We start from the raw sequence: 26,773 nt of genomic DNA, 5'->3' as shown, positions 1-26,773 counted from the left end.
TGTGCTCAGACAGCTTTTCTCTAGTACCTTTCTTATTATAGATCATTCATTCTTTTTCACAACAATTCCTCAGCCTTGGTAAGTTAGAACTAAATTGTTGGATTCACAACAATAATAAAATTCATATAAACTTGTGGCATAACCAGCCAGATGTTGTGGCACATTGGTCGGAGACACTGCACGGGAATTATTGAAGTAAACCTATTGAAACTACTGTATGTAAATGTGTAGGTTCTACTTGTATGTTTTATTTTTAGTTTGCATTTACCTGAACAAGAATGGAGATTCTGGCCCTCACCTTGACCGAAAGAAGGTTCAGCATCTTCCAGACCATTTTGGCCCAGCACAGGCATCTGTAGTCCTCCAGCAAGCAGTTCAAGCCTGCATAGACTGCGCTTACCACCAGAAAACAGTCTTTGGTTTCCTAAAGCAGGGTCATGGTGGGGAAATTATATCCGGTGAGAGAGCTGCAATTTTCCTTTATCATATAAACTTTCCATTATGCACCTAGTCCACAACCCAGGTATCTTATTTTGACGCATCTGACTTGTCTAATAGGTTAACAGAATTTTACAAAGTCTGTGTAGATGCTTCTCCTATAAATTATTTCTTTTATTGGCTATTTTAATTGTGATAAAAAACTCCATTGTGCACAAAATGATATTGCAATTTTTCAAATGACTGACAATGTGCAGATGACATGATACATCAATCTATTTCTTCTGAAATCTATAGCTGTTATAAGTGCACTAACAGATTTCCTAATGCATCTTCATTGACAAGTCTCCCTGAGACGTCCTGGCCATTGATTAGACTATCTGAGCTTGGTTTTATCGTTCCTTATAACTGCTTCCTATCATCACACTTTCTGGCTCCATCCAGAGTTTAATAAATATCACTATTTCTTGTAGCGGTATTTGAGAGGGAACAGCATACACTGAACCTTCCAGCAGTGAACAGTATTGGTTATGTCCTTCGCTTTTTGGAGAAGCTTTGTCGGAACCTGCGTAGTGACCACTTATTTGGAAACCAGCCCTTTACCCAGAATCCTGTGCAGCAGGCAGGATCATATGAGAATGACCGGTATTTGACGGGTAAGAATAAAGCACAGTGCCTTCTCCTACCCACATCAAGAAGAGGTATTTCGAATAAACGCTTACTTTATTTCAGTAGAGTACCAATGACACTGGTTTTCTTGGGGGATTTTCCCCCACAGACAGGTGTAACTCTGAGGGCAACCTCCATGGTCCAGGAAGAGGATCCAAGAGATACACAAGTGAAATACCTCCATACAATGCTCCCCTGTGTCCCAAAGTACCAAAGAATGATTGTCATGCATCAGAAGGTGAGCCCAGGGCACTGTTCTGTTTTCATATTCGACAAAATGTTCTGCAGTACCTGAGTTATTTCAAAACTTGTAGCTTGTAAGACAAAGGCACTTATTTAAATACACAATTTGTGATATAATCGCTTTTTTCAACCATGGTCTGTTTTTTCCTCTTTGAATGGCTACAGGAGAAACGTTCCTGCTAGATGCTGGTCTCCCGGCGTCAATGGAGCAGCGTCTGGGTCCTGTAGACTCTCCTAGTAGCCCCAACACATGTAGAGTCTCCAGGGAATATCGGTCTCCTGCGTATCGGAGCCTCCATCAGCCGACTAGCCTTTCCCAGGGAACAGTGCGCAGGCTGAGCTCTGGTGGTGAGTGAAAAAGGACACCTACAGGCAAAATTATATGGCATAGAGCTCAGTGTCACTGTATGATAGTGACCCAGGCAGACAGGTGTTTTGATATATGAATAAGATAGGAATTTTAATCTTGGCAACAGAAGCTTACATTTAGAAAAGGATCCTGAGCCCTGTAGTCTAAATTAACAGCTATCTTTCTGGAGGCAACACTGTAGACACATGCAGTTACACCAGGCATGTTGCTTGTCATATACACCTGTTCCCCTATCACTGTCACTGGAGAAAGGGTGCTGCAAGTCGATCAACTAGTTCACTAATCAGGCTGATTAGCATGACAATAGTCTACAGTGGGGATGTAGTTGAAAACCTGGCTGTTGGGATGCCGACGCTGGAATCCCTACACCTGTCAGAATCCCGGCGCCAGCATCCCGACAGTAAGTAGTGGGGTTAGGGGGTGGTTTAGGGTTAGGCACTAGGGGGGAGGGTTAGGTTTAGGCGCTAGGTTGGAGGAGAGGTAAGGTTTAGGGTTACGATACTTATCGACAGGTGTCGGTATCCTAACCCTGTCGGGATGCCAGTATCGGGATTCTGACCGCCGGGATCCCGAGCGCCGGCATCCCGTACCCAATCCTCCACAGAAGTCAAGTAACACAGGTTCAAATCAGAATAATATTAGGGAGATGCTTAGAGGAGTCCACTCTAGATGAAAGTAGACCTGCAGTTCTCATCACCTGATTATTTGTAGGCCTCACATGTCCACCAACTTTTTGGGCCTTGATTTTATTTATTTATTAACAGTTTTTTATATAGCGCAGCATATTCCGTTGCGCTTTACAATTGTAAGCATTAATAGAACAAAACTGGGTAATAACAGACAGCTATATAGGTAGGAAGGCCCTGCTCGCAAGCTTACAATCTACTACTTAAAGCAAGTAATTTATTCAGTTGGAATTATTCACTATTAATTATTGTTAAATAATGTTAAATTGTTGTTAAATTAAACTGTGAAAATCAGCAAATAGTGATTTAGCATAGTACTGTATATACTGGGTGACATTTCTGTTAACTGGTGTACAGGTAAAAATGGGTTATAAACCATAGTAACCAATCAGACATTTGCTTTGTTGTTAACCTTTAATAGAAAATGACATCTTACATGTGATTGGTGCTCTGGGTTACAGTGTTATTTTCTTGCAGTTATTTTCTTTTATTCACCAGTTCTCAGGTTGATGTTTTTTTTTTCTGTTTGGTATTGACTGAACCATTTATGTGCAGACCAATTGTGTCTACAATAACTCTGAATAGCAATCCGGTTTCACATTAATGCTGTTTTCCTCTATTCACCCCAACATCCTGGCTCATGCTGCTCTGGCACTAGGGCAGCAGTTGTGTAGAGAAGAGACAAGCACTCCTACTGGAAGACTGCCTCTTTCTCAGTTTTAAAGGAGTAATGTTCTGCATCTGCCAAATGAAAGTTTGAAGGGACATTTCAATGAGCATGATGAGCGGTCGCACTGTGCGGCTACGCACATTAACAATTGCGGTAGGCTAGTATTGCACATTGTCCTTCACACTTCTTTGGGGACGAGGTAATATGGGCGATGTTGGTGTCTGTAAGGTGTCAGAACGGCGTTACTTTGCGACTAAGTATAAAAGACAATAAAGCTTTGGTCTGTTTTCTAAGATAACCCACAAATTCATTAATATTTACAAGTAGATGAATATAGGCTTTGCAATTAAGATATAGTAAACGGGTACTTCACAAGAGGCACTCTTAAATGACCATGTGGATTGGTGTGTGTATATATGTAGGACACACTCCTTGTTAAATGCCACATATGAAACTTATTATCACTTCCAGGTCCAAAGTCCCAATCAACACTGAACAACTTTCCACTTCTGAAAGCAAAGTAACCGTGCCCCTCTCTCACCAGTGTCAGTGCGGCAGGGAAGTTGTGGAGTTCTAAAAGAATTGTGCTGTTTCTAAGATGAGCTAAGAATCTATCATGCTAATTGAGTTACATTTATTACAGACTTTACTTTACATTTATCCCCCCCCTTCTCCTCCTATTCTCCCAGTGTAGAGGTAAAAAGAGCTCAACACCTGCCATCAGCAATCGAATGTGGCAATTCTGCAGTTCGCAGATGTTTGTATAAACAAAATCTGCAATGTATTGGCTTCACAGATCTCAGATTGCAACCAAAAAGTGATTGGAATTGTTAAATCAGATTATCCAACATGTTGGATTTCACAGATGGATTGGGGCTGTAGATTGCTAGTGTATTGACATGATCAGCAGATTTGCAGACCGTTACCAGTAAAATGATGGGCCTTTCAAGATTGCCAGATCTGTGTTTGCTGAAAATGATCTGCAAATCACTGAAAAAGATCTGTAATGTATGAGTGCAGATTGCTATATTGGGCAATAAATTGTTGAATTGTGGTTTTCAGATTGCTAATGTATGGGGGCCTTAAGTCACAATAGTAATGTAATGCATTACTATAATGGTGGCATGTCCTGTACAATTACATTTTAAGTCATTTAGCTCAAATATCCTTATTTTCACCAACATAGCTTCACACACAATCACATAGCCCCTTATTTATATTTTTATTTATATAGCAATTATTTATTCCACATTGTGTGTTTAATCATCCACATCAGACCCTGCACCAGTGGAGCTTACAATCTATATTGTCTACCACATGGATGCAGGGCCAGTTCTACCTATACGCTGGTTACACGTCCGAGCAGGGTGGCACATAGAAGAAGGCATCCTGGCTCGGCCGCGTCAGCGACATGGTAATTAGAAAATACTTACCACAGCGGCCACTTAAGGCTATATTAAGGCAGCCTCATGTGTGACTGTGGCGTGCTGGGTTGACAGAACACCTCCGGGCCCCGGCATGCTTGCTGAGGCACATTCTGTTCTGCTTCGGTATCGGAGCAAAGGAGACAGATTGTACAGCACTAATACGGGTGGGTCTACGCCTCTCCCCTTTTTTCACTATCTGCCTCTTTCTCTCTGCCCCCTCCTCTCTTCTCTATGCCTCTCTCTCTCTATCTCCCTCTTCTCTCTGCTGACTCTCATCTCTTGCTCTCTTTCTCTCTTCTTAAATGTCTACGGTCTCTCTCCCCTTTGTTGTTGGTCCCCTTTGGTTTCCTTCTCTCTCCAGAAATTTTGGGTATGCCTTCCGCGTGACATGGGGTGTGGCTCGTGGGTACGGCTTTTCCCACGAGACCACACCCCCTTAAATTTTTCAGCCGCTCGCAAAAGTACACCAGAGGGCGCCAAAATATATATTCGCATACCAAAAAATTAGTCTCGGGCCAGCCCTGCATGGGTGCACACAATAGAGTTCATTTTGTCAGAAGCCAGTTCATTCATCCACCAGTATATCTATTGCAGAGTGGGAGGAAACCAAAGCACCTGGAGAAACCCACCCAAACATAAGGAAAACATACAATCCACATAGAGATAATGCCCTTGTTGAAATCAAACACATGATCCCAGCAATGTGAGGCAGCAATTTTGACATACACTATGTTGTGGGCGTGTTGCTGTAAGCGGCTGCATCCAAAGACCCATGGCCGCTCACACATGACGCCATATTCAGTCAGAGAAACTGTACCTGCCATAAGGCTGGTGCAAGTTTGCATGGTGCGTCTAAAGATGCTTCCAGATGGAAAACCACCGTCTGAATATGCTGCAAGTGAGCGTCTTAGTTTAGCTAAAATTGTCCGTGGCATTGTCACAGACGTGACTCAGAATCAGGCCCTATATGTTTAGCATGCCACCATATAGCCCCATAGATTCTCTTATATCCTCTTCTGCCATCAATCATAGCCCAGGAAACAGACCCTGGATCTTCCTGACACTCCAGGAAGAGATCTTACTTTGCACAGTGCTATCCTACGGATTTGTGATTGCTTTTTTTTTGATGGCAGGAAGTACTCCATATTAATTTCCAAAGCAATGTCCATTATTTCCTCAGTAAGTAAGTACTAGTGATATCACCAAGACACGAGCTTCTGCTGAATAGATCAACTGAATATTGGACAATGACACAATGGCTGCCTTTACAAAACCCAATTAAACAAAATGCAATAATCCATTGAGAATTGATCTCACCCATATTCTCCTTTTTGAGAGAGAGTGTTGCATTTTCTAAAATGATTTAGACTTTTTTTAAAATATATTAATCTGTTTTTGGTCTTTGTTTTCATTACGCCTTATTATGTTATTGGCTCCTGTGAGATCAGTTTATGGTTTATTGCATTTCTGCTTTTATTTATGTCCATTCTCTCTGTTACTTTTTATTTTAGTAACATGCATTTGTGTAGAATTTTTTATATCAAAGTGAAGTGAGTGTCTTCAGAGGTGTTTTAAAAGAGCCTGTGCACAGGCTCTGATCAGGCCTCTTCCTCTGCAGCGCCGCAGTAGACTCTGGCGTTGTGCCAGAGTCTACTGCGCCCGCGCCGGTCTCCGGGAACATGGCACCTGCGCTGTGTTTCCCGGGACATCTCTACTGCGCATGCGCAAATCACCGGGGAAATGGCCATGATGGCCATTTTCCTGGTGATTTCTGCAGCCAGCGCCGGGCCGGCAGATAGGTAAGTATATGAAATTGGGAGCAGGGTTTGTGGTGTGTGGGGCCCGTGTGCACCACACACCTTGCACCCATTATAAATACGCCTCTGAGTGTGTAGGTACTGGGGGAGCAGGGGTGGTAGCCTCATGCTTTTGCCTAGTGCTCCTAGAAACATTGCTCTCTATAATATAATATAATATAATATGGGCGGGATCACATTTTGAATACAATACATCCCGCCACTTACCACGTGTATAGCTGTGTTAATAACCGTTCCGAGAAGAACTGTCCTTTAGTGTTTATGACCCGGGAGCTTTGTGCGAATGTGTGGCCATCGGCCAGGGCATGCATGAGCCACTGGGGGAACTGGGAGGGATCCTATTGCTTCTATTAGGCAACTCCTTAGATGCTGTTGCCTATTGAGTACAAGCTCCAGAAACCTTCTGGAACTTTGTGCATATGGGAAATGTGGTTATTCCACCGAAAACTGCATTTTTTTGAGTTTTGACTGCTTTTTAGTGTTAGTACATCCCGTCCTGTGTGAGCAAATTAAAACTAAAAAATGTCATAGGTATACACATTACTATAGACAAAGTAGACTAATGCAGGCCAGATCTTCAGGGGAGCATTGATGGCATCTCAGAAAAGGTTTTCAATTATGCCCAAAACTCCATCATGCAAGGTTTTAACACATAATTATGAATGAAGAGACTGTATCTTTCATATTATAAATACACCTTTACTAAATTTCTCCATTGGTGGCACAATATGAGAGCGCAGAGTGTTCATGTTGTCTCCTTTCATTTGTCCTTTTATAGAGTCAGAGAGGTATGTGAGTGGTCGGCAAGGGCCTCGTGACCCAGCCCTATGGAACATGGAAGACGTTATGAAGTTTGTCAGAGAAGCTGATCCTCAGCTGGGATCACATGCTGAGCTTTTCCGCAAACATGTGAGTTCTGTGTTAACACAAACTAAATAAAAAACCATTTAAAACATTCATTGTATATATTTTCAAAATCCTCTGTATAAAACAAACCATTGCTTTCTTTTATTTTATATTGCAAGACTTTACCCGTCTTAGACTATATTATCCATATTCTAGAACTTTACATGATCCTACGGATACCTCGTATGGAGATGGGACGGTCTATCACTATCTATCATCATATTTCAAACATATTTTTTATTGCTATATTACTGCATTTTTGATGGTCCTATTATGCATTTTAAATGTTTTTTTTATGATTCATCAGTTTTAATTTACAACTATTGTATTTCCTGAATTTGTCATTTTTATATATATTAAATGTGAGGATAATTTTTCACTCCTAAATAGCCACTTCTATCCATTTCACATATCGGTAGCGCTCCCACACTTTTTCTTTTCATTTACTCTTAATCTGCACAGTGCAGCATGATATTTTGGTGCTTTGTATGTTAATACTAGACTACAATACAGAACAAATCCAAATTTTGAATTGTTATTCGGTTTGGTGTTCTCTAATGCCATAGACGTACCATCTGTATGCTCTCACCTGTTCTCCTTGTTTCCCCTCTTCAGGAAATTGATGGGAAAGCATTGCTCCTGCTGAGAAGTGATGTCATGATGAAATACATGGGTCTAAAGTTGGGTCCTGCTCTGAAGTTGTCTCACCACATAGATAAATTGAAGCAAGGGAAGTTCTGACCATGACATCTTGCCCAGCAACACTTTTTAAATGGTCATGCCTAGGACTCTGCTGCGTCAGCAACCTTTTGAAGTTACCCTGAGAAGAATGACTCAAAGCCCTGCAAACCCCATTTTCTGGGGGTTTTCATATGTTGTTGACATCTCAAATCACCATTCCTAATCGATGAGATGTTCCTCCAATCCTGTGAACTTGTCGATGATATTTCACATAATTGGAAGAGAGGAGATGAAGGCATTACGGTTTTTGGAGGGTTTGTAGGTCACCCTACTTATGTGCTCCGATTTAATCCAAACAATACTTTTCTTATCTTATATAGCACTGGCAGTGCACACAGCGCTGTACATAGTAGAATAAAAGAGGCACAATTAATTATTGGCCACAAAAGCTTGCAATCTGATGCTTTGTTGGAGTTAACCGGGAATTTACTTTACATAATCTTGTACATGGGAAATATAGAAGGCCTACAATTTATAATGTAATTGTATTAATAATAAATCCAGCTACATTGCCCCTGGCTTTGTGCATAAATACCCATGATATGATACGGGGCATCTCTTGGGAAGAAGTGCAAAATATCTCTGTTGCTTAGGAAAATACCCTAAGGTTTATCACAGAAAATCTGGGCGCAAATAAATCTAGTTTACATGATTTTAGGACTCTTTAGCAATATTAATGGTTTTTATCCATATAGGTATCATTATTTATTATAAAGACAAACGTATATATTACACATATCCGGTTTACATCCAGGTTATGCCAGGTGTTTTGAATTGTTAAGGGAAAGTATTTATTCAGATCAGCACAGTGACCAATTCTGCTCCTGCCATGTTCCAAACAGGACTTGGATAGAGCAGCCTGAAAATAGGATTTTTTTGGTCAATTTAACATTTAATTCTTTTCTCTTAAGCAGGCTTGGGAACACTGGACCATGGGGATTGTAGGTTGGGACTGGAACTGTAGCCTTAACTCCTAAGCTCCTCCTCCCCCAACCCCACCCCCCCTTGCAATCCCACAATTCCAGTACTTCTTTAAAAGAGTCCGTAGAGGAGTAGCAGGAACCCAGTGATGCACCGGTGGCTAAATACGCAGGACACTTTGTAAAAATGTTTTGGACCCTCGGAAGAAGAGCCAAACGTTGCCGGAAAGAAAATTAAAGGTCCAAAGCCTGTATCGTCACAAAACGAAGTTGTCAACCGACCTTCAAACCCTCCAAAAGGAAGGCCAAGAAACTTAAGAGGCAAATACACGTAACTGATGCACCACAAGAGGTAGAGTTTCCAAACCCGGAGATAAGCACGAGATGGAAATGGACTCCGGGCTTGCAGCCTAGTACAGACCACAAGAGAGAAAGACCTACAGCTTTCTCATTCTCAATCACAGAAGTCCCGTCGCGAAAGTGTCCTTGTAGAAACGGGCTAAATTGCAGCAGGTCTGGATGAAGTGGAAGACTCCACCCCGGACCTACCGACCTTGTGAGAACGTACGCGTACCATGACTAGTGTAACCAACCTGGAGTCACTAGGATTACCCTCACTCGGGAAGCCTTAATGCCTCTGGAGACCTCAGGAAACAGTGGGGATGGCGGAAAGAGATGCTTACGGAACAGTCAAGTAAGCCACTTGCAGAAGCCAGTGGATACCCAGATCACATACCAAACTGTGGAGCCTCGTAAACAGGTTGAGAGGCCATGAGATCCCCTCGCAGAAGGCATCACGCCCGAATGAAAGGAGAGACCATTGTCCTGGGAGAAACATGGTTCTGCTAAGGAAGTCCACTGTCCAAATTAACACTCGGTATGACCACAGCTGAGAGAGACTGAACGAAAGTCTCCACCCCGTAAAACTTCGGCATCGCCGCCATGCTCTTGAACCTGCCAGAAGACGTACATATGCTACCGCCAGGTTGTTGTCCGACCGACTGCCGGTGAGGATGGACAGGGCTCCCAATAGAGCCAGAACGATGGCAAGGAGCTCGAGGCCATCAAACAGCTAAGCCGTTGTGGACGGTGACCCAATGTCCTGGAGCCGAAAAAAGCAATTGCATGGCACCTCAGCCCAGGAGACTCACGGCTGTGGTCACAATGAGCTAATCCAGAAGGACCAAGGATTGGACCTGGAGGTGAAGAACGGAAACCCTCCACCAATGGACAGTGAAGTGCTGTCAGACAGAAGAGGAACTGAGACTACAGGGATGCAGAGCAACCCTGTCCAGTTTGGAGAATTACACTGGGACTAGAACCTGGTCCACTGAATGGTCCCTAAGTGGAGACAAACATGCCCAACAACTGCATGAACCACAAGGTCGACGGACAAGGCATCGACCGAACCTTCGACCAAAGTCGGCAGGGTCCGTTCACTGTCCACCGCAAGAAAAACACCCGGAACTGAAGGCGCAGACAAGGAAACTAGAGACCTTGCAAAAGTTGGGATACAGCACTAATTCGAAAGTACTTTGAAACAAGCGACCTAGGCAGGTCCATAACTGTGAAACCGAAGTATCCTTCACAAGCAGAACCTCTAAAGAGGGCCGAATGGTGATCTCTTCTGTGCGCAATATGCGCAGCAACACAGAGCGGTAGGGCAAGGGAACAGACAGGGAACCAAGTTGATTGCCCACTGAGGAAGGATGACTACCTGCCCAAAACGAAAGCTAAGCGTTCCAGGCAACTAGTGAGGATTGGTTGGCCTCCGTGCTGTGGATCGCTGATCGGAGACAGTTCATGGAAACTGAACTACCCACCCACTGGCACTCAAGGCATGAAGAGATAAGCGGGGCCAGAATGAACCATTCGGCCTTCGAACTAGGAATGAGATAGAACCCCAGTTTCCGCTCCTGTGGCGGAACTGGAGAAAAAACATGCCAGCTGAGAGGAGTGGAATGATAACACGGCCCAATGTCAGTGTTCGCTCCTTCCTGGGGAAGAGCGATGTTAAAATAAAAATAATGCCTTGGAGGCGGACCTCCAGAGATGGAACCATAGCAAAGGATGCCAAGCACCCAGCTGTCTGAAGACTTCATTCAACAGTCTTTGATTCAGAACAACCGCCCTACCACTTGCAAGCGAACTAGGCAGAGAGAGAGATATTCCGTTAGGCCCTAAGCTTTCTCAGAGTCATGTCCCCAAAACAGAGTGGTACTAGACAACCTGCCCCCGGAAATCGAACCTCTGCCGGGAATGAATTTGTTAGTGTCAGACTGACCTCCTAAGGACGCACCACCTCAAAGGAGGAGCGAAAACCTGTAAAACATGGACCCCGCTGTTAGGAATGGCCACCATAAGAAAAGTACTTCCCACAACCGGTGGGAAATATCCAGGTGTGGCTGAAGGAGAACTTCCTTACCAAACAGAAGATAGTGTAAGGAACAATTTGGTAATGAATGTGCATGCGAAGCGCAGAGCCAATGGCCCTTCAAGCCAAAACGGCGGTAGATGAAAACTCGTAAGCTACCTGTGCTTCCTGGCCACCCACACAGAGCCAGCCGCGCATGTCCTGCCAAGTCAGCAGGAAATCCCAGGGCAAATCACTGTGAGACCCCACATCAAATTTTTAAGTAGAAGTGACCATAGCTCACGCCACCCATGTCAAGGCTCGCCAAAGCTGGATTATGACCCCAGAACCTATTAAAAACAGACTGGAGACAACCCTCCAAGGTTTGGCTAGCGCATCCCTAAAAGACACTGAGCCCTGCACAGGAAAGGGCATGTGGCGATCTAAACGGCTACAGCGAAAACCATGGAAGGTGCTTCCACTCAGCTACCCAATCTGTTGGAAGCAAATGTGCGAGGAACGGAGACCGTAATGCTAACCATTACACTGTCTGCGCTGCCCCTTGTATAACAAAAGACTGCAGGTATGATTAACTGTAAAGCAGGCATCAGTGAAAACAGTGTAAAAGAGCCTATGGATACAGAGGTAGCCAACACAGAAGCAGTTAACACATAGGCAGCTAATACAAGTACAAGTGGAGAGTACTTAGCCTTCCAGGAGCTGCAGGGGAGAAGATCTGAAGCCTTCCTGGGACATGCAGGAGACACCAGCAGTCCCTGCAGAGGGATGATGCTCTATGCACTTGCTGCAGGAGAGGGTGCACAGTGTGGGAAGCTCTGCCCCCTCCTTCTCCATGCTTCGACTCTGAGTACTATCCACGGTTAGGGTAAACTCCGGTCCAGCCCTGTTGATGGGCAGCCTGTCAGGGCGCACACAACCCCTCTTTTATGGGAGGTGAGGCCCGCAACAAGCCAGTTTTCAAAATGGTGGCAGCCATCCGGGACCACATCCGCCACCGCCGCCACACTCTAAAAGGGCGACCGGACTGCTGTGGGGTTTCCACATGAAGCACACTACCCCCGCCCTGGCCCGCTGACTAACACAGCTGTCGCACTCAGACTGTGTGTTGCTAAAAGCAGTGCAGCTACCTAAATTAGTACAAATAAAAAGAAAAAATCTAAGCTACAGCAAAGGGCTGCCTAGTAGCCCTCTAAAATGTGCCTTACTCCGTGAAGCACTTAAAGAACACTGGGATTGTGGGGGGGAGGAGTTTAGGACTGAAAGCTAGAGTTTCATTAAGTGCCAGCTTCAGCCCCAAACCTACAATCCCCATGGTCCAGTGTTCACCAGCCTTGCTGCAAGAGAGAGGCTATTTGGGTCATTGATCCAGTTGCCTTGAACGTTTCTGATATTCACATGGACAGCCGCATAACTGCGTCAGAGCCTGCAGAACAGACTAAATGGGCCAGCTGGTATTTATCTTTTAGTAAATAATCAATGTTTGTGCTTTTCTCTGTATGTAAGATATGTCCTTTCTAACCTCTAAAATGATCAGCAAATATTATTCATTTCTTGCTGTATTACCATTAATATCAACTTTTAAATTTATAAGCTATGTTGTAATACTTACTGCACTCTGCAAAATGGTGCTGTAGAGAAGTAAAAAGCTAAATGGGCCTATCCACTAGACGATTTAAATGAGCAATTGGAGCTCTTGCCAAGCATGCCCCAACAATCGCTGATTTTCAAAGTGACAGAGGTCTCCTCTTGCAGCCAAGCTATTAAAAATGATAGGCGACCAAGCAAGGGCGTCTTAAGAGAGGAGGGGGCCTGTGTGCATTCATCGTCCGAGGCCCCCCTCCTCTCTCCCCGATGGACGGCAGTCAACTGTCGCGGCTGGCCGGCCACATGAGCATCAGTAGATTGGGCACTATAGTGTGCCCTGAGTCTACTGCGCATGCGCAGATTGCCGGGTGAATAGCGCAGCCGCCATTTTCCCTACGATTTCCTCACATTGTGAATGCGCAAAACACCGGAAAAATGGCCGTTTTCCTGTGTTTTGGGCAGCGCTGAGACACCCAACGCGGGACCGCTTAGAGGCAAGTTTTAGATAATATGGGTGTGCGCTGCAGGCCCCCCTCTGCACACCTTGCACCCATTATACAGCCATGGCCAAAAGTTTTGAGAATGACAAAGTACTGGTTTTCACAAAGTTTGCTGCTTCAGTGTTTTTAGACCTTTTTTGTCAGATGTTACTATGGTATACTGAAGTAACATTACAAGCATTTCATAAGTGTCAAAGGCTTTTCTTGACAATTACATTAAGTTTATGCAAAGAGTCAATATTTGCAGTGTTGACCCCTCTTTTTCAAGACCTCTGCAATTCGGGAAGCCGACGGATGGAATCCCGATCGCCAGCTTCCTGACTGTCTAATCCCAGCAAGGGTTAAATGACAGGCTTCGAAATACCGACGCCTGTCATTTTACCTACGCCAGGAGCCCGACGCCCAGCTTCCCGATCGAAGGTGCGCCGGTCGTGGACAGCCGCAGGGGGGAGGGTTAGGTTAGGGGCTCCTGGGGGGGACTTGGGGTCCTGAGACCATTCATGTGTGGAGTTGCTTCTCAGCCAAGGGAGTGGGCTCTCATCCATTAATAAAGAATGGTACCAAAACATCCTCTAGAGGCAACTTCTCCCAACCATCCAAGAACAGTTTGGTGACGAACAATGACTTTTCCAGCATGATGGAGCACCTTGCCATAAGGCAAAAGTAATAGCTAAGTGGCTCGGGGAACAAAACATCAACATTTTGGGTCCATGGCCAGGAAACTCCCCAGACCTTAATCCCATTGAGAACTTGTGGCCAATCCTCAAGAGGCGGGTGGACAAACAAAAGCCCACAAATTCTGACAAACTCAAAGCATTGATTAGGCAAGAATGGGCGGTCATCAGTCTGTATGTTGCCCAGAAGTTGAGTGACAGCATGCCAGGGCGAATTGCAGAGGTCTTGAAAAAGAAAGGGTCAACACTGCAAATATTGACTCTTTGCATAAACTTAATGTCATTGTCAATAAAAGCCTTTGACACTTATGAAATGCTTGTATTTTACTTCAGTATCCCATAGTAACATCTGACAAAAAGGTCTAACAACACTGAAGCAGCAAACTATGTGAAAACCAATACTTGTGTCATTCTCAAAACGTTTGGCCATGGCCCTGTGACCAAGACAGTTCAGCACGTGTGTGTATATATATATATATATATATTATATATAGCCCTGATCATGCGAGAATGTTATTTGCTAAATTAGCCCATGGACCACATATTTGTGGAATCTTTACTCTGTGTGCTTGGTAATTGTCATTTAGACATTCAGTTTAATTTTATTGGTAGATTACCTATATAACTATTTCAGCAGAATTGGCTGTCTGGCATTGCCGACTGTCCAAAGCATGATACAGAAGTGTCACCCTTTACCTAGCAAAGTGGATTTGCTCTCCCCTGATTTACTGCAGCTTCAAAACATATCAAGTTGATTTCATTGGTGAAAAATACTTGTAAATTTCATTTTAAGGAAACCTGCAATTTTATCAGATGAGCTTTATCGGTTTGGCTGTGGTCACCCTTGATAATGTGGAAACAAAACAAAAAATTACCAGATTGGAGGAATTGAGTCTGTAATGGAGAGCTGAAGACGCTACATGTTGGGCACTTAACTGGTAGGCATTTGGTTTTTGTTGGGCATAGGGTTTATGGTGGACATATTATAATGGCGATCTTGTTACTAGGCATGGTGAGAAGTTGTTTATTGTACCACAATAGCTGATTTTTTTTTATTTTTTAGAATTCCCCATCCTACTCTATAGTCCTCTACAACTAGGGTAATAAAATACCCCTTCCCCCACTCCTGTACATAAGAAGCTTGAATGTACTGACATTACTTTATGATATTTCACATCATAAAATATTCTGTTTTGTCCTGCATCTATAATTTTAAGTTTGTAGAATAGCCATAAAAATAAATTGAAAAGCAAAAGAAATAAGTTAAAATCAGCCATCTCATTCTAGATGCTATTACAGTAACCATCCCAATGAGTGTTTTCCAACTCCACTCTTCCTCTAACAGTGCATATTTTATAGATCTCCTCAGTATCCCAAGTGAAATAATTAAAATCACCTATTAAAATGTGTCAGCCAGTGATGGATACACCTGTGTACCAACTAGGAAATTTGGAAATCATGCGCTGAGGACAGGAGTTTGGAAACACTAACCTAATAAGTACAAAGTTCACATTAAGAAAACATATACATTAACAGGTTAATATATGTGGTAATCAGTGAAGGTCTAGATAAAATTTTGTATTGTCCTTTTACTATGCAGTATTAAAAAGGAGACTTATGTCTTATGTAAATCTTTTTCTTCAACTCCATAGGGGGCACAGGGACAACCGTGGGTATAGCCTGGAGAGGAGAGTCTGGGCACCAAATAGTTAATGAAATTACCCACAAGTCCAGGCTCCTCTATACCCTGCCCCCAGCCATTGGGACTTCAGTTTAGTTTGCAAGTCCACGGCAGGAGCGAGGCAGAGGAGAAGGAAGGCCGGCATACACACAGAACTATACACGCCATGGAAAGTATAGCCGATCTGGTCACCAAGAAAACACACCCCTGCAGACAGGTGCATCAGGGCGCCCTGTGCCCCCTATGGAGTCAAAGAAAAAGACTTAACAGTTAAAACAGAAGTCTCTTTTTCTTCTTCCTCCACTAGGGGGCACAGGGACTACTCTAAAACATTCTAAAGCTGTCCCCTATGGGCAGGGACGCTCTTGAGCTGCAGTGAGTAGAAAACACCCGAAGGCGGCGTCCGAGGACGCAAAAGTATCAATCCATAAAACCTGATGAAGGCATGAGCAGATGACCATTTGGCAGCCGTACAGAGCTGTTCAGCAGAAGTCCTACAGCGTGCTGCCCACGAAGTACCTACCGACAGGGTGGAATGGGCCATCACCATGGCAGGTGTAGGAAGGTTTGCCAAGGAGGAAGCTTGGCGAATGGTAAAGCGAAACCAGCCACTCGTATGAAACTCCTAAGACAACAGAGAGTCCGACTTGTGGATCTCTCTGGTCATCCTGAGATAAAGCCGGAGAGCTCTTACTACCTCCAACAAAGCCTCCATCAGTGATGTACCCGTAGTCCGAAATGCAGGAACTACTATGTCTTAATACGGAAGCAGGATACCACCCTGGGAATGTAGCCCAAGTGAGTCCTCAATACAGCCCTGTCTAAAGGGAATAAAATTAAAGGGGAGCGACACATGGGGGCACTCAGATCCGACACCCTCTGGGCTGACATGATGGCTAGTAGAAACAGTGTTCCACGTAAGCCAACATACCACCACCGCCTGTAGGTGCAAATGCAACCAACTGGAGAGCTCGGAGAACTACAGAAATATCCCAGGGAGCCACAGCAGAAACAAATGGTGGCTGAACATGGAGAATTCCCAGAAAAAGTTTGCACTTCCGGTAGTAGAGCTATCTGGCTTGCATGGACGACTTGACCACCTAGGAAGTCTGTTTCCCAATCTTGAATGCCTAGGATGAAATTGGCGGACAGTTCTGGAGGATGATGTTCCGCCCAGCGAAGAATTCAGCTGACCTCCTACATGGCTCCCTGACTGCGAGTGCTTCCTTGGTTGTTTATATAGGCCACTATAGTTGCACAGAGCTGTACCATCACCAGACATCTCTGAAAGAGGTGCTGTGCATGACACAGAGCCCTGTAAATGGCACGTAGTTCCAGGATGTTGAAGGAAACTTGGCTCTCCTGATGCGTCCAACGGTCTGAAGATTAGATAACAAATTACTGCCCCCCACCCTGAAGGATAAGTAGGACCCAGTACTGGATCCAAAAGGATTCCAGTAACAACCCTGGTGGTCTAGAGAGCGGCGCGTAGACAACCAGTGCCCTCACAACCTGCACCGGCGGTGGTCTCCTGCACTGCAGTGACCACCGCAGTGTGTGGCAGGGAGCCACTCTTACCTTGTGAGATGCCTGGCTCTCCCCAGCGGCATGCGGCTCAAGTGGAGTTTGCGGCCGAAGTCACTGACCCACTCGCCAGTGATGCGGCCCCGGCGCTGGGTTGGTGGAGCAGCGGTGACGGCGTCCTATAGGAACTCAGAAACTTAAAATAAAATCAGAAACATTTTTAATACAGGGGGACATCTAACACATCCCCCATGATAAACAGTGCCTAGCTCCTGCTTTGGCATCAAACTAAAAACTGAAGTCCCAGTGGCTGGGGTCGGGGTATAGAGGAGGAGGAGCCTGGGCTTGTGGGTAATTTCATTAACTATTTGATGCCCAGACTCTCTTCTCCAGGCTATACCCAGAGTTGTTCCTGTGCCCCCTAGTGGAGGAAGAAGAAAGTAATCTGGTCACTGTATAACAGTTTGGCAGAAAACAGATCTCTACATGAGGGTGGAAGGGAGGCAACATAGCTGAAGTACCATGACCATTACATGGTGTAGTGCAAATGGCGACAAAAGGGCAGATAATGTGATAAAATGACAAACCATAACAAGTGAATGGTCATCACAGAATACAGAAGCGGTGCAATGTACTTTTAGTCAGTACAGATAACAGTTTGGTATGTAGGTTTCTGGATAAATCATTGTTTTAAAGCAGGGGTGGGGAACCTTTTTTCTGGAAAGGGCCATTTTGATTTTTAGAAAATCATTCGGGGGCCATACAAAATTATCAACTTAAAATTTGCCACCTATATTTGGTTAAAAACTTATTGCGATGGCTGTAAGTAACTGCTTCTCTTTGGTATGTTGCCAGGCAGAGTCTGGAGGGGCAGTCCCAATGGATGTGTGACAGGCAGATTGATAAGGCAGCCCTGGGGTCCTCTCAGTCCTAACCAGTCTGATGACAGCACTGACTGTACACACCCCCTGCTGTGCCACCACTGCCTGCTTGACCGCACTGGTAGGGTGGGACCCTGCACGCCCCTGCACTAACCAGCTCAATGGCAGCCATATGACAGCCCTGATTTCCCCCCCTTTGTGCGCTGCCTGCCTGTCGCCGCTGGTGGGGAGAGAGCCCTGCATGCCACTCAATGACAGCCCTGAGACCCTGCTCCCCCCCATGATCTACCTGCCGCCGCTGATAGGGAGAGAGCCCCTGCACTAATCCGCCTGATGACAGCCCTGACACCCTCCACCACTGCGCTACCTCCCGCCGCTGATAGCCGATGACAGCCCTGACACACACACCCTCCCCCCGCTGTGCTACCTGCCGCTGCTGGCAATCCTGACATCCCCTCTCCCCCGCTGCGCTACCTGCCACCGATGACAACCCTGACATCCCCGTTCTCCCGCTGCGCTACCTGCCGCCGCTGACAGCCACTACACTACGCTGATTCTGCTGCTGCCGCTGACAGCCGGCCGGACCGGATGATTTCACCTTGCGGGCCGTATACGGCCCGCAGATCGGAGGTTCCCCACCCCTGTTTTAAAGTGTAAAAACAGGATGGAATATGTGGTTTAATTAATAGGTGTAAGTCTAAGAGGTAGAGATTTTAATGTAAGGAGGACGGTGTAATATGAGGGGTTTATAGAATATGTAAGAATATTTTTGTAGACAAAGGGGAAAATAGTGTGATGTGTGGGATTTAGTGGTGTATTTAAGGGTAAAACCAGGACTGGACAAATCCATCACCAGTTCGTCCTCCAGAAATGATTGCCTGATCTATTGCCAGCTAGAGTCTTCATGTTTACACCACCAATTATCAGTATTCTGCAGCAGTGTACAGCAGCAGCCAGAGCCGTACATCTATATTTCTCATTCATCCAGTAGGGGACACTGGAGCTAAAGACAGTGGGGTATAGACGGTGGTAGAGTAGAGCCTGGCACTTTAAATAATTTAGAAGTGTGACTGGCACCTCACCCTCTATGCCCCATCAGCCCCAGTTTAGAAATTGTGCCCGAGAGAGAGCCGGTGCACTGTGGGGCTGTCTCCAGCCCTTTCATATTTTAAAGTTTATTTTTGCATGAGGACAGGCAGACTTTACTGTGGCAGGTTGCCTGCTACGTGGGAGCCACCGTGAGGGTACTGCCATGGCTACTGCAGCCTGTGTCTGGTGACCCTGAGGGGGGACCTTAAACAAACAGTGAGTCATTAGACTCCATGAGGACCCACCACAACTGAAACCGGTCGTGTCTGGGTTTCCTCATTTGCTCAGCATCCCACCACTCCTGACTAGCTGGAGTGGTGGGCCTAAACGCTGGGCTCAGTGACAGCGTGTGCTGGTACGGCTGTCATAACTTACAGGCTCCTTCCCCCTGCCAGTTACTAATGTGCCAATGTCGGAGCTGCCGACGAGACCTGCTGCGGCCCTCGGCAGTCAGCATCCAGGGCTTATCTCTAGCGCGAACTCACGGGCCCCAGCTACAAGAGTGCACAAGGAAGCGTGGGTGACGGCGTGGTATTACCGCGGCTGTCACTCTGAAGCCACACCCCGCAATATAAGCACTGACAAGACAGCGTGGTCCCGCCATTTAGCACAACGCTAGTGCATTGAAAACATGGCCGGGGGGGGAGGGGTATACCGATATTTTCCTAAACCATGGGCAGAGGAGAACGCAGCTTCCATGACAGCAGCGCTGTGCTGACACAAGGTCTCAGCACTGTTCATGGACCCAGGCAGCAGTGACAGTGATAATAACCACGGGCTGGGATTCGGGCCACGAGGCCATGCCCCCTTTTTAGTCAGAGCGCTGAATCCCTCACTGCACCATCGGGAAGTTCCCCGTCAGGCTTCCTTTCTGCTCATAAGCAAAGGGTCAGCTATGGAGAAGACTACAAATCTCAGGGCCCCTCACCTCGTTCGGGCCGTGCATGGTGTTGGTATCCTGTCACTGCTGGGGGCTGGTTCAGTTCTCTTGTCAGGTCAGTAGTAGTGGTCTGAATCAGACACCTGGTTGCAGGGTATCCCAGGCGTCACTAATATCCCTTGCACTTAGTGCCAGTTTACCAGGGTAAATGATTAAGAATTATCACAATACCAGCGCTCAATACTTCCCAGTGCAGAATCGAAGTCAAAAGACAGCTGCCTGCATATAAAAGGTATCCCAGGGACCTTCTAAGATAACATCCCTCAACCCCCCTCCACAAAACCCCTTCCCCAATATATATATCTCATATGGAAAACGCTCCAGAGTGTTTATTTTCAGCATTTGAAATATACAGCGAGCTGGGAGTCATGTAGCTAGCTGTATATTTCAAATGCTGTGAATAAAAACATTGGAGTGCAATTTTCCATCTAATATGCTGCACCTACTGTATCCTGGCACCCTTGATAAAACTTTGGACACTAAAGTGCCCATTACCTCTATACATGTGTGTGTATGTTTTATATATATATATATATATATATATATATATATATATATATACACACATATATATATAGTTAGGTGCATAAATATTGGGACATTGACAGAATTTTCATATTTTGGCCTCTATTCACCACCACAATGGCTTTGAAATGAAACAAACAAGATGTGCTTTAACTGCAGACTTTCAGATTTAATTTGAGGGTAAATACATCCAAATCAGGTGAACGGTGTAGGAATTACAATGGTTTCTATTTGTGTCTCCCACTTTTTAAGGGGCCAAAAGTAATGGGACAAACTAAACAATCCTAAATCTAAATTTCACTTTTTAATACTTTGTTGCAAATCCTTTGCAAGCAATTACAGCCTGAAGTCTGGAACGCATAGACATCACCAGACGCTGGGTTTAATCCCTGGTGATGCTCTGCCAGGCCTCTTCTGCAAATGTCTTCAGTTCCTGCTTGTTCTTGGGGCATTTTCCCTTCAGTTTTGTCTTCATCAAGTGAAATGCATGCTCAATTCAGGTCAGGGGATTGATTTGGCCATTGCATAATATTCCACTTTTTAGCCTTAAAAAACTCTTTGTTGCTTTTGCAGTATGCTTCGGGTCATTGTCCATCTGCACTGTGAAGCGCCGTCCAATGAGTTCTGAAGCATTTGACTGAATATGATCATATAATATTGCCCGAAACACTTCAGAATTCATTCTGCTGCTTTTGTCAGCAGTCACATCATCAATAAATACAAGGGAACCAGTTCCATTGGCAGCCATACATGCCCACGCCATGACACTACCACCACCATGCTTCACTGATGAGGTGGTATGTTTTGGATCATGAGCAGTTCCTTTCCTTCTCCATACTCTTCTCTTCCCATCACTCTCGTACAAGTCTCATCTGTCCATAGGATGTTGTTCCAGAACTGTAATGGCTTTTTTAGATGTTGTTTGGCAAACTCTAATCTGGTCTTCCTGTTTTTGAGGCTCACCAATGGTTTACATCTTGTGGTGAACCCTCTATATTCACTCTTGTGAAGTCTCCTCTTGATTGTTGACTTTGACACATATACACCTACCTCCTGGAGAGTGTTCTTCATTTGGCCAACTGTTGTGAAGGGGTTTTTCTTCACCAGGGAAATAATTCTTCTGTCATCCACCACAGTTGTTTTCCGTGGTCTTTCGGGTCTTTTGGTGTTGCTGAGCTCTCCGGTGCGTTCTTTCTTTTTAAGAATGTTCCAAACAGTTGATTTGGCCACACCTAATGTTTTTGCTATCTCTCTGATGGGTTTGTTTTGATTTTTCAGCCTAATGATGGCTTGCTTCACTGATAGTGACAGCTCTTTGGATCTCATATTGAGAGTCAACAGCAACTGATTCCAAATGCAAATGTCACACCTAGAATCAACTCCAGACCTTTTACCTGCTTACTTGATAATGAAATAATGAGGGAATAGCCCACACCTGTCCATGAAATAGCTTTTGAGTTGATAGTCCCATTACTTTTGGCCCCTTAAAAAGTGGGAGGCACATATAGAAACCGTTGTAATTCCTACACCGTTCACCTGATTTGCATGTAATTACCCTCAAATTAAATGTGAAAGTCTGAAGTTAAAGCACATCTTGTTTATTTCATTTCAAAGCCATTGTGGTGGTGAATAGAGGCCAAAATATGAAAATTCTGTCAATGTCCCAATATTTATGCACCTGACTGTATATATTTATATAGCACATAGGATATAGGTATCCTCCACAGACTTTTAAATTAGTGTACATCCTTATTAATAGTTACTGACGTTTCCAGACCTCCATGGGTCTTTTAACTATTAATATGTTATAGATAGACAGATAGATATAACAGCATCTATGAGTTTGGTACTCCTCTCCATATATATATATATATATATATATATATATATATATATATATATATATATATATAGGATTCTGATGACAGTTGACATAAACTGAAACGTTGACACATTAAGCCTGGACTTGGGAGTCTCTTTTTATATGCCTTGAGTGCTGCACCTTCCCCGCTTTGTGTGTGTGTGTGTGTGTATATATGTGTATATATATATATATATATATATATATATATTAGGGGTGAGCGGGTTCGGATTTCTGAAATCCGAACCCCCCCGATCCGAGTCAGGCTCGACTTTTCCCGCCTGACTCGGATCTGAAATCGAGGCAAAACGTCATCATTCCGCCTTCCGGGTCTCGCGGGTTTTGGATTCCATATAAGGTACCCGCGTTGGCGCCATTTTCTCACTCGGCTGTGGACAGTGAAGAGAGAGGGTGGGAGTTAGGGCTGGCTGGGCTGTGTAGTGTAGTGCTGTGCTGTGCTGCACTGTGCTGCTGTTGTCCATAGGGGCTGTGTCCACTCCAAAGTCCTGTGCAGTGTCCCAGTCCTAAAGGGGTGCTGTAGTGTTGTCCAGGGGGTGCTCTGTCCATCAGGGGTGTTCCTCCAAGTGCAAAAAAAATAATATTTTTTCTGTGTTTGTGAATTGTGTGCACTGTGGCTGCACGTGCATCAACAAAGGAGCAGCGCCAAGCGTGCGCCTGTGTCCCATTAGTAAAGGGCCGGCTGGCTTGTCCGTTAAAGGGTGCTGTAACTCTCAAAGTACACTCCAAACAAAATAAAAAAATATTTTCTGTGTTTGTGTGCGCCTTAGCCGCACGTATATATCAATATAACATAAATGGAGGACCAAACTTTCTCCGATAAAAATAAAATAGGGAAAGATCAAGAACCACTTCCTCCTAGTGCTGTTGCTGCTGCTGGGAGTTGTTCATCATCCCAGAGAGGAAGTAGGAACAGCACTACTTTTACTAAACAAGTGACCCTCCAACAGTCCCTAGCGAGGAGGATGAAGTACGACAGCAGTCATCCTGAAGCAAAACGTATAACTGAGGCCTTGACTGCTATGTTGGTGTTAGATGTGCGTCTGGTATCCGCCATTAGTGCAGTGGGATTTAGACAATTGATGGAGGTAGTGTGTCCCCGGTTCCAAATCCCGTCTAGATTCCACCTGCATCCTCAAAGCTGCAGCGACAAGCGTGTGTGTGTCTGTCTGTTAAAGGGTGGTGTAACCCTCAAAGTGCGCTCCACAAACAATAAAAAAATTTATTTTTTCCTGTCTTTGTGAATTGTGTGGGCTGTAGCCACACCTGCATCCTCAAAGCAGCAGCGACAAGGATGCGTCTGTCTGTTAAAGGATTACATCGGTGACAGCATCCAAGTAGGCATGTCAGACAGTCCGTACATGTACTGGCAGGAAAAAGAGGCAATTTGGAGGCCCCTGTACAAACCGGCTCTATTTTACCTGAGTTGCCCCCCCCCCATCCAGTGTGCACTCCGAAAGAGTGTTTAGTGCAGCCGGGAACCTTGTCAGCAAAAGGCGTAGGAGGTTGCTTCCACAAAATGTGGTGAAGATGATGTTCATAAAATGAATTATCAACTCTTCCAGGGAGACCAGCCTCCAGAACGTACAGAGGGACCTGTGGTGGTGGATTCCAGTGGGGACGAATTAATACTCTGTGAGGATGAGGATGTACACAACACTGAAGAGGGTGAGGAATCGGTGAATGAGGAGGATGAGGATGACATCTTGCCTCCGTAGAGCCAGTTTGTGCAGGGCCAGATTAATTGCCAGCTTGTTTTGTGGGGGCCCTAACGAACCAATCATTTCAGCCACAGTCATGTGGCAGACCCTGGTGTTGAAATGATTGGTTTGTTAAAGTATGCATGTCCCATGGGTGGGAGGGCCCAAGGACAATTCCATCTTGCACCTCTTTTTTTTTCTTTGCATTATGTACTGTTTGGGGCCTAGTTTTTCAAACTGCCATCCTGTCTGCCACTGCAGTGTCACTCCTAGATGGGCCACGTGTTTGTGCCGCCCACTCGTGTCGCTTAGCATAGTCATCCATCTACCTCGGTGCAACCTTTTGGACATAAAAACACTATTGTGAGGTGTGAGGTGTTCAGAATAGACTGGAAATTAAGGTTTTTGAGGTTAATAATAGCATAGGAGCAAAAAAATCAACACATTCTGTGATTTTAGCTGTTTTTATGCTTTTTAAAAAAAAAATACAGATCCAAAACCCAGAACCCAAAACACCGAAGGGTGGTTTTGGCAAAACCAATCCAGATCCAAAATACAAAGAAAGATCCAGATCCAAAACACAAAAAGTGGCCGGTGCACACCCCTTATATATATATATATATATATATATATATATATATATATTCACACACACATTCAAAGTAATATGACCTGGTGCCTTTAATTTATTTAATTTTAATTGATAACAAAAAAGTTAACTATTGTGTGTCTTACCTTATCCACAATGATGATCCAGAAGAGCCCCACAGCATGGCACGTTTCTCCTCCTCAGTTCAGCCTCAATTTACCCCTCTTCCCTGCAGCTTTTGTGCTGGTCGGCCACTCACTAAAAGCCTGCACAGCCTCAGGCTGCTACCTTCTATTCTACTGGACGGCCGCTGGATGGTATCCCAGCAGTGCTCTGCGGCGCCGTCAGTGTAGTGGCTTAAAGGGAAGCTAGTACGCTGCATCGGAAATAAAGATCTGATCTGTGGCGGGGGGCCCCGCGGCTGGTTGACATAAGTGACTTACTTGTCACTCATTTTATTATGCGGCAGAGGGCCCGTCTGGGGGGATAAACCTATACGCAGGTGGCCACAGTGCGATGGTAGGAGCGGGCCCCCCAAGTGGCTGGGCCCGGGACTAAAGTCCCGGCAGTCCCCCCCCCCGATGGCGGCCCTGCCCCTACACATGCACCTGCGAATCGCAGCGTTATGACAAAGGGGCAGGGCTTCTATAGGCAGCCACTTTAGGTCCATTAGTCAGTGTTCTGACAGAGTGTGCTGTATCTGTGCCTGTGTGATTCTGCCGGGAGCCGGCCATGGTGAGTGGCCAGCTTCCGGTCAATATCTATGGCGGTGTGGGGGTCCCTGTACAACCGCCCTTCCTATAATCCAGGCATGCCACTAACAATTCTGCTAGTTTCTACAGTATTTTCTACTGCAACATCGCCAGGCTGAAGGCCGAGCTGTAGAGCATTGGGTCTACAGCTTTTCTGATTTTTTTCAGCTTTTAAAGATTTTCTTTCCAACCATCCAACTAGTTGATTGGTTGGAATGAAAATCTGGTCACATATGGGAGTAAATGATCATCAGCAATTTGCTCCTAAATGCCAGAAAACAGATGATAATGGTCGTTCAGACAACTTTGTTAAATGTTTGATCTAAACAATTTGTTCAAACAGGTTTTTGTCCATTTTCCAGCGTTCGGGAGCAAATTGCTGATTTTCATTTGCTTTCATATCTTTCCAGATTTTCCATCCAACCAATCAACTAGTTGGATGGTTGGACAGAAAATCTTTAGGTGTGTACCCAGCTTTATACCACCGATGCTACTCTCTATACCTGACAAGGCAGGTTGCTGTGAGATGGAAAAGGTCTGTGATATTCTACGTAGTGTCCAGAGGGCTTCTGGTCGCTCACAGGTAAGCGGACTTACCCCACTAAAGTCTCGGAAGATGCTCCTATTAATGCAACCTGAAATTACACAGCCGTTATTTTCCCTTCCGCACCCTAGCTGCTGTCCTAGCCGCCATCCTAGCCGCCATCCGCTCTTTTATGGTACCTGTTCACGTCATTTGGCTCTACACTTTAGAGCTTTCCTAGCGTGTGGGGTAATCGTTCCAACGTAGCAATTTCAGAGACAGAAGTATGGGAGACAATGGAGGCGCCTGCCGCCGGGCGCCAGCACTGAAGGGGCACCTCCTCCATCACCCACAATATATTCACCCCATTTAGGGCTGTAAATATGGGGGATAGGGGGGCACTAAATGATAACTTGCCTCCGGGCGTCTGGGATGAACTTACGCCACTGAGCAATTTGTTACATTATTATACCAGAATCTGTTGGGGTTATGCTACTTTCTGGACTGAGGTGCATCCATGGGCTAGGGCACATGTTTACATTATAATGTGACAGTCACAGATTTGGTTCCTATGACAGCAAAGTTCCACGCAGGAAGCCTTTTTGGGTTTACTGTTCAGTATCTGTTGATATTTTCATTACACTGACAGGTACCTTCATGGTTGTCCTAGA

The 26,773-nt window shown here is 45.1% G+C and overlaps 1 protein-coding gene across 2 annotated transcripts in view; it reads left to right on the top strand.

Annotated features, from left to right (window-relative positions):
- SCMH1 (Scm polycomb group protein homolog 1) overlaps window positions 1–12,823 on the top strand; it is a 73,283-nt gene extending 60,460 nt beyond the window's left edge. For both annotated transcript variants that reach the window (XM_088459993.1, XM_088459992.1), the window contains 6 exons: window positions 258–458; window positions 912–1,094; window positions 1,217–1,345; window positions 1,516–1,698; window positions 7,099–7,229; window positions 7,842–12,823. In XM_088459993.1, the coding sequence (XP_088316119.1) occupies window positions 258–458; window positions 912–1,094; window positions 1,217–1,345; window positions 1,516–1,698; window positions 7,099–7,229; window positions 7,842–7,967 (953 nt within the window). In that variant the 3' untranslated portion in view covers window positions 7,968–12,823. The remainder of the gene's footprint in view (window positions 1–257; window positions 459–911; window positions 1,095–1,216; window positions 1,346–1,515; window positions 1,699–7,098; window positions 7,230–7,841) is intronic.
- The last annotated feature ends 13,950 nt before the right edge of the window (window positions 12,824–26,773 follow it).

Source organism: Taudactylus pleione, unplaced genomic scaffold (assembly GCF_031769625.1).
Source record: "Taudactylus pleione unplaced genomic scaffold, aTauple2 ptg000959l, whole genome shotgun sequence".
Classification (NCBI taxonomy): domain Eukaryota; kingdom Metazoa; phylum Chordata; class Amphibia; order Anura; family Myobatrachidae; genus Taudactylus; species Taudactylus pleione.
This window is presented reverse-complemented; position numbering and strand designations above follow the sequence as displayed.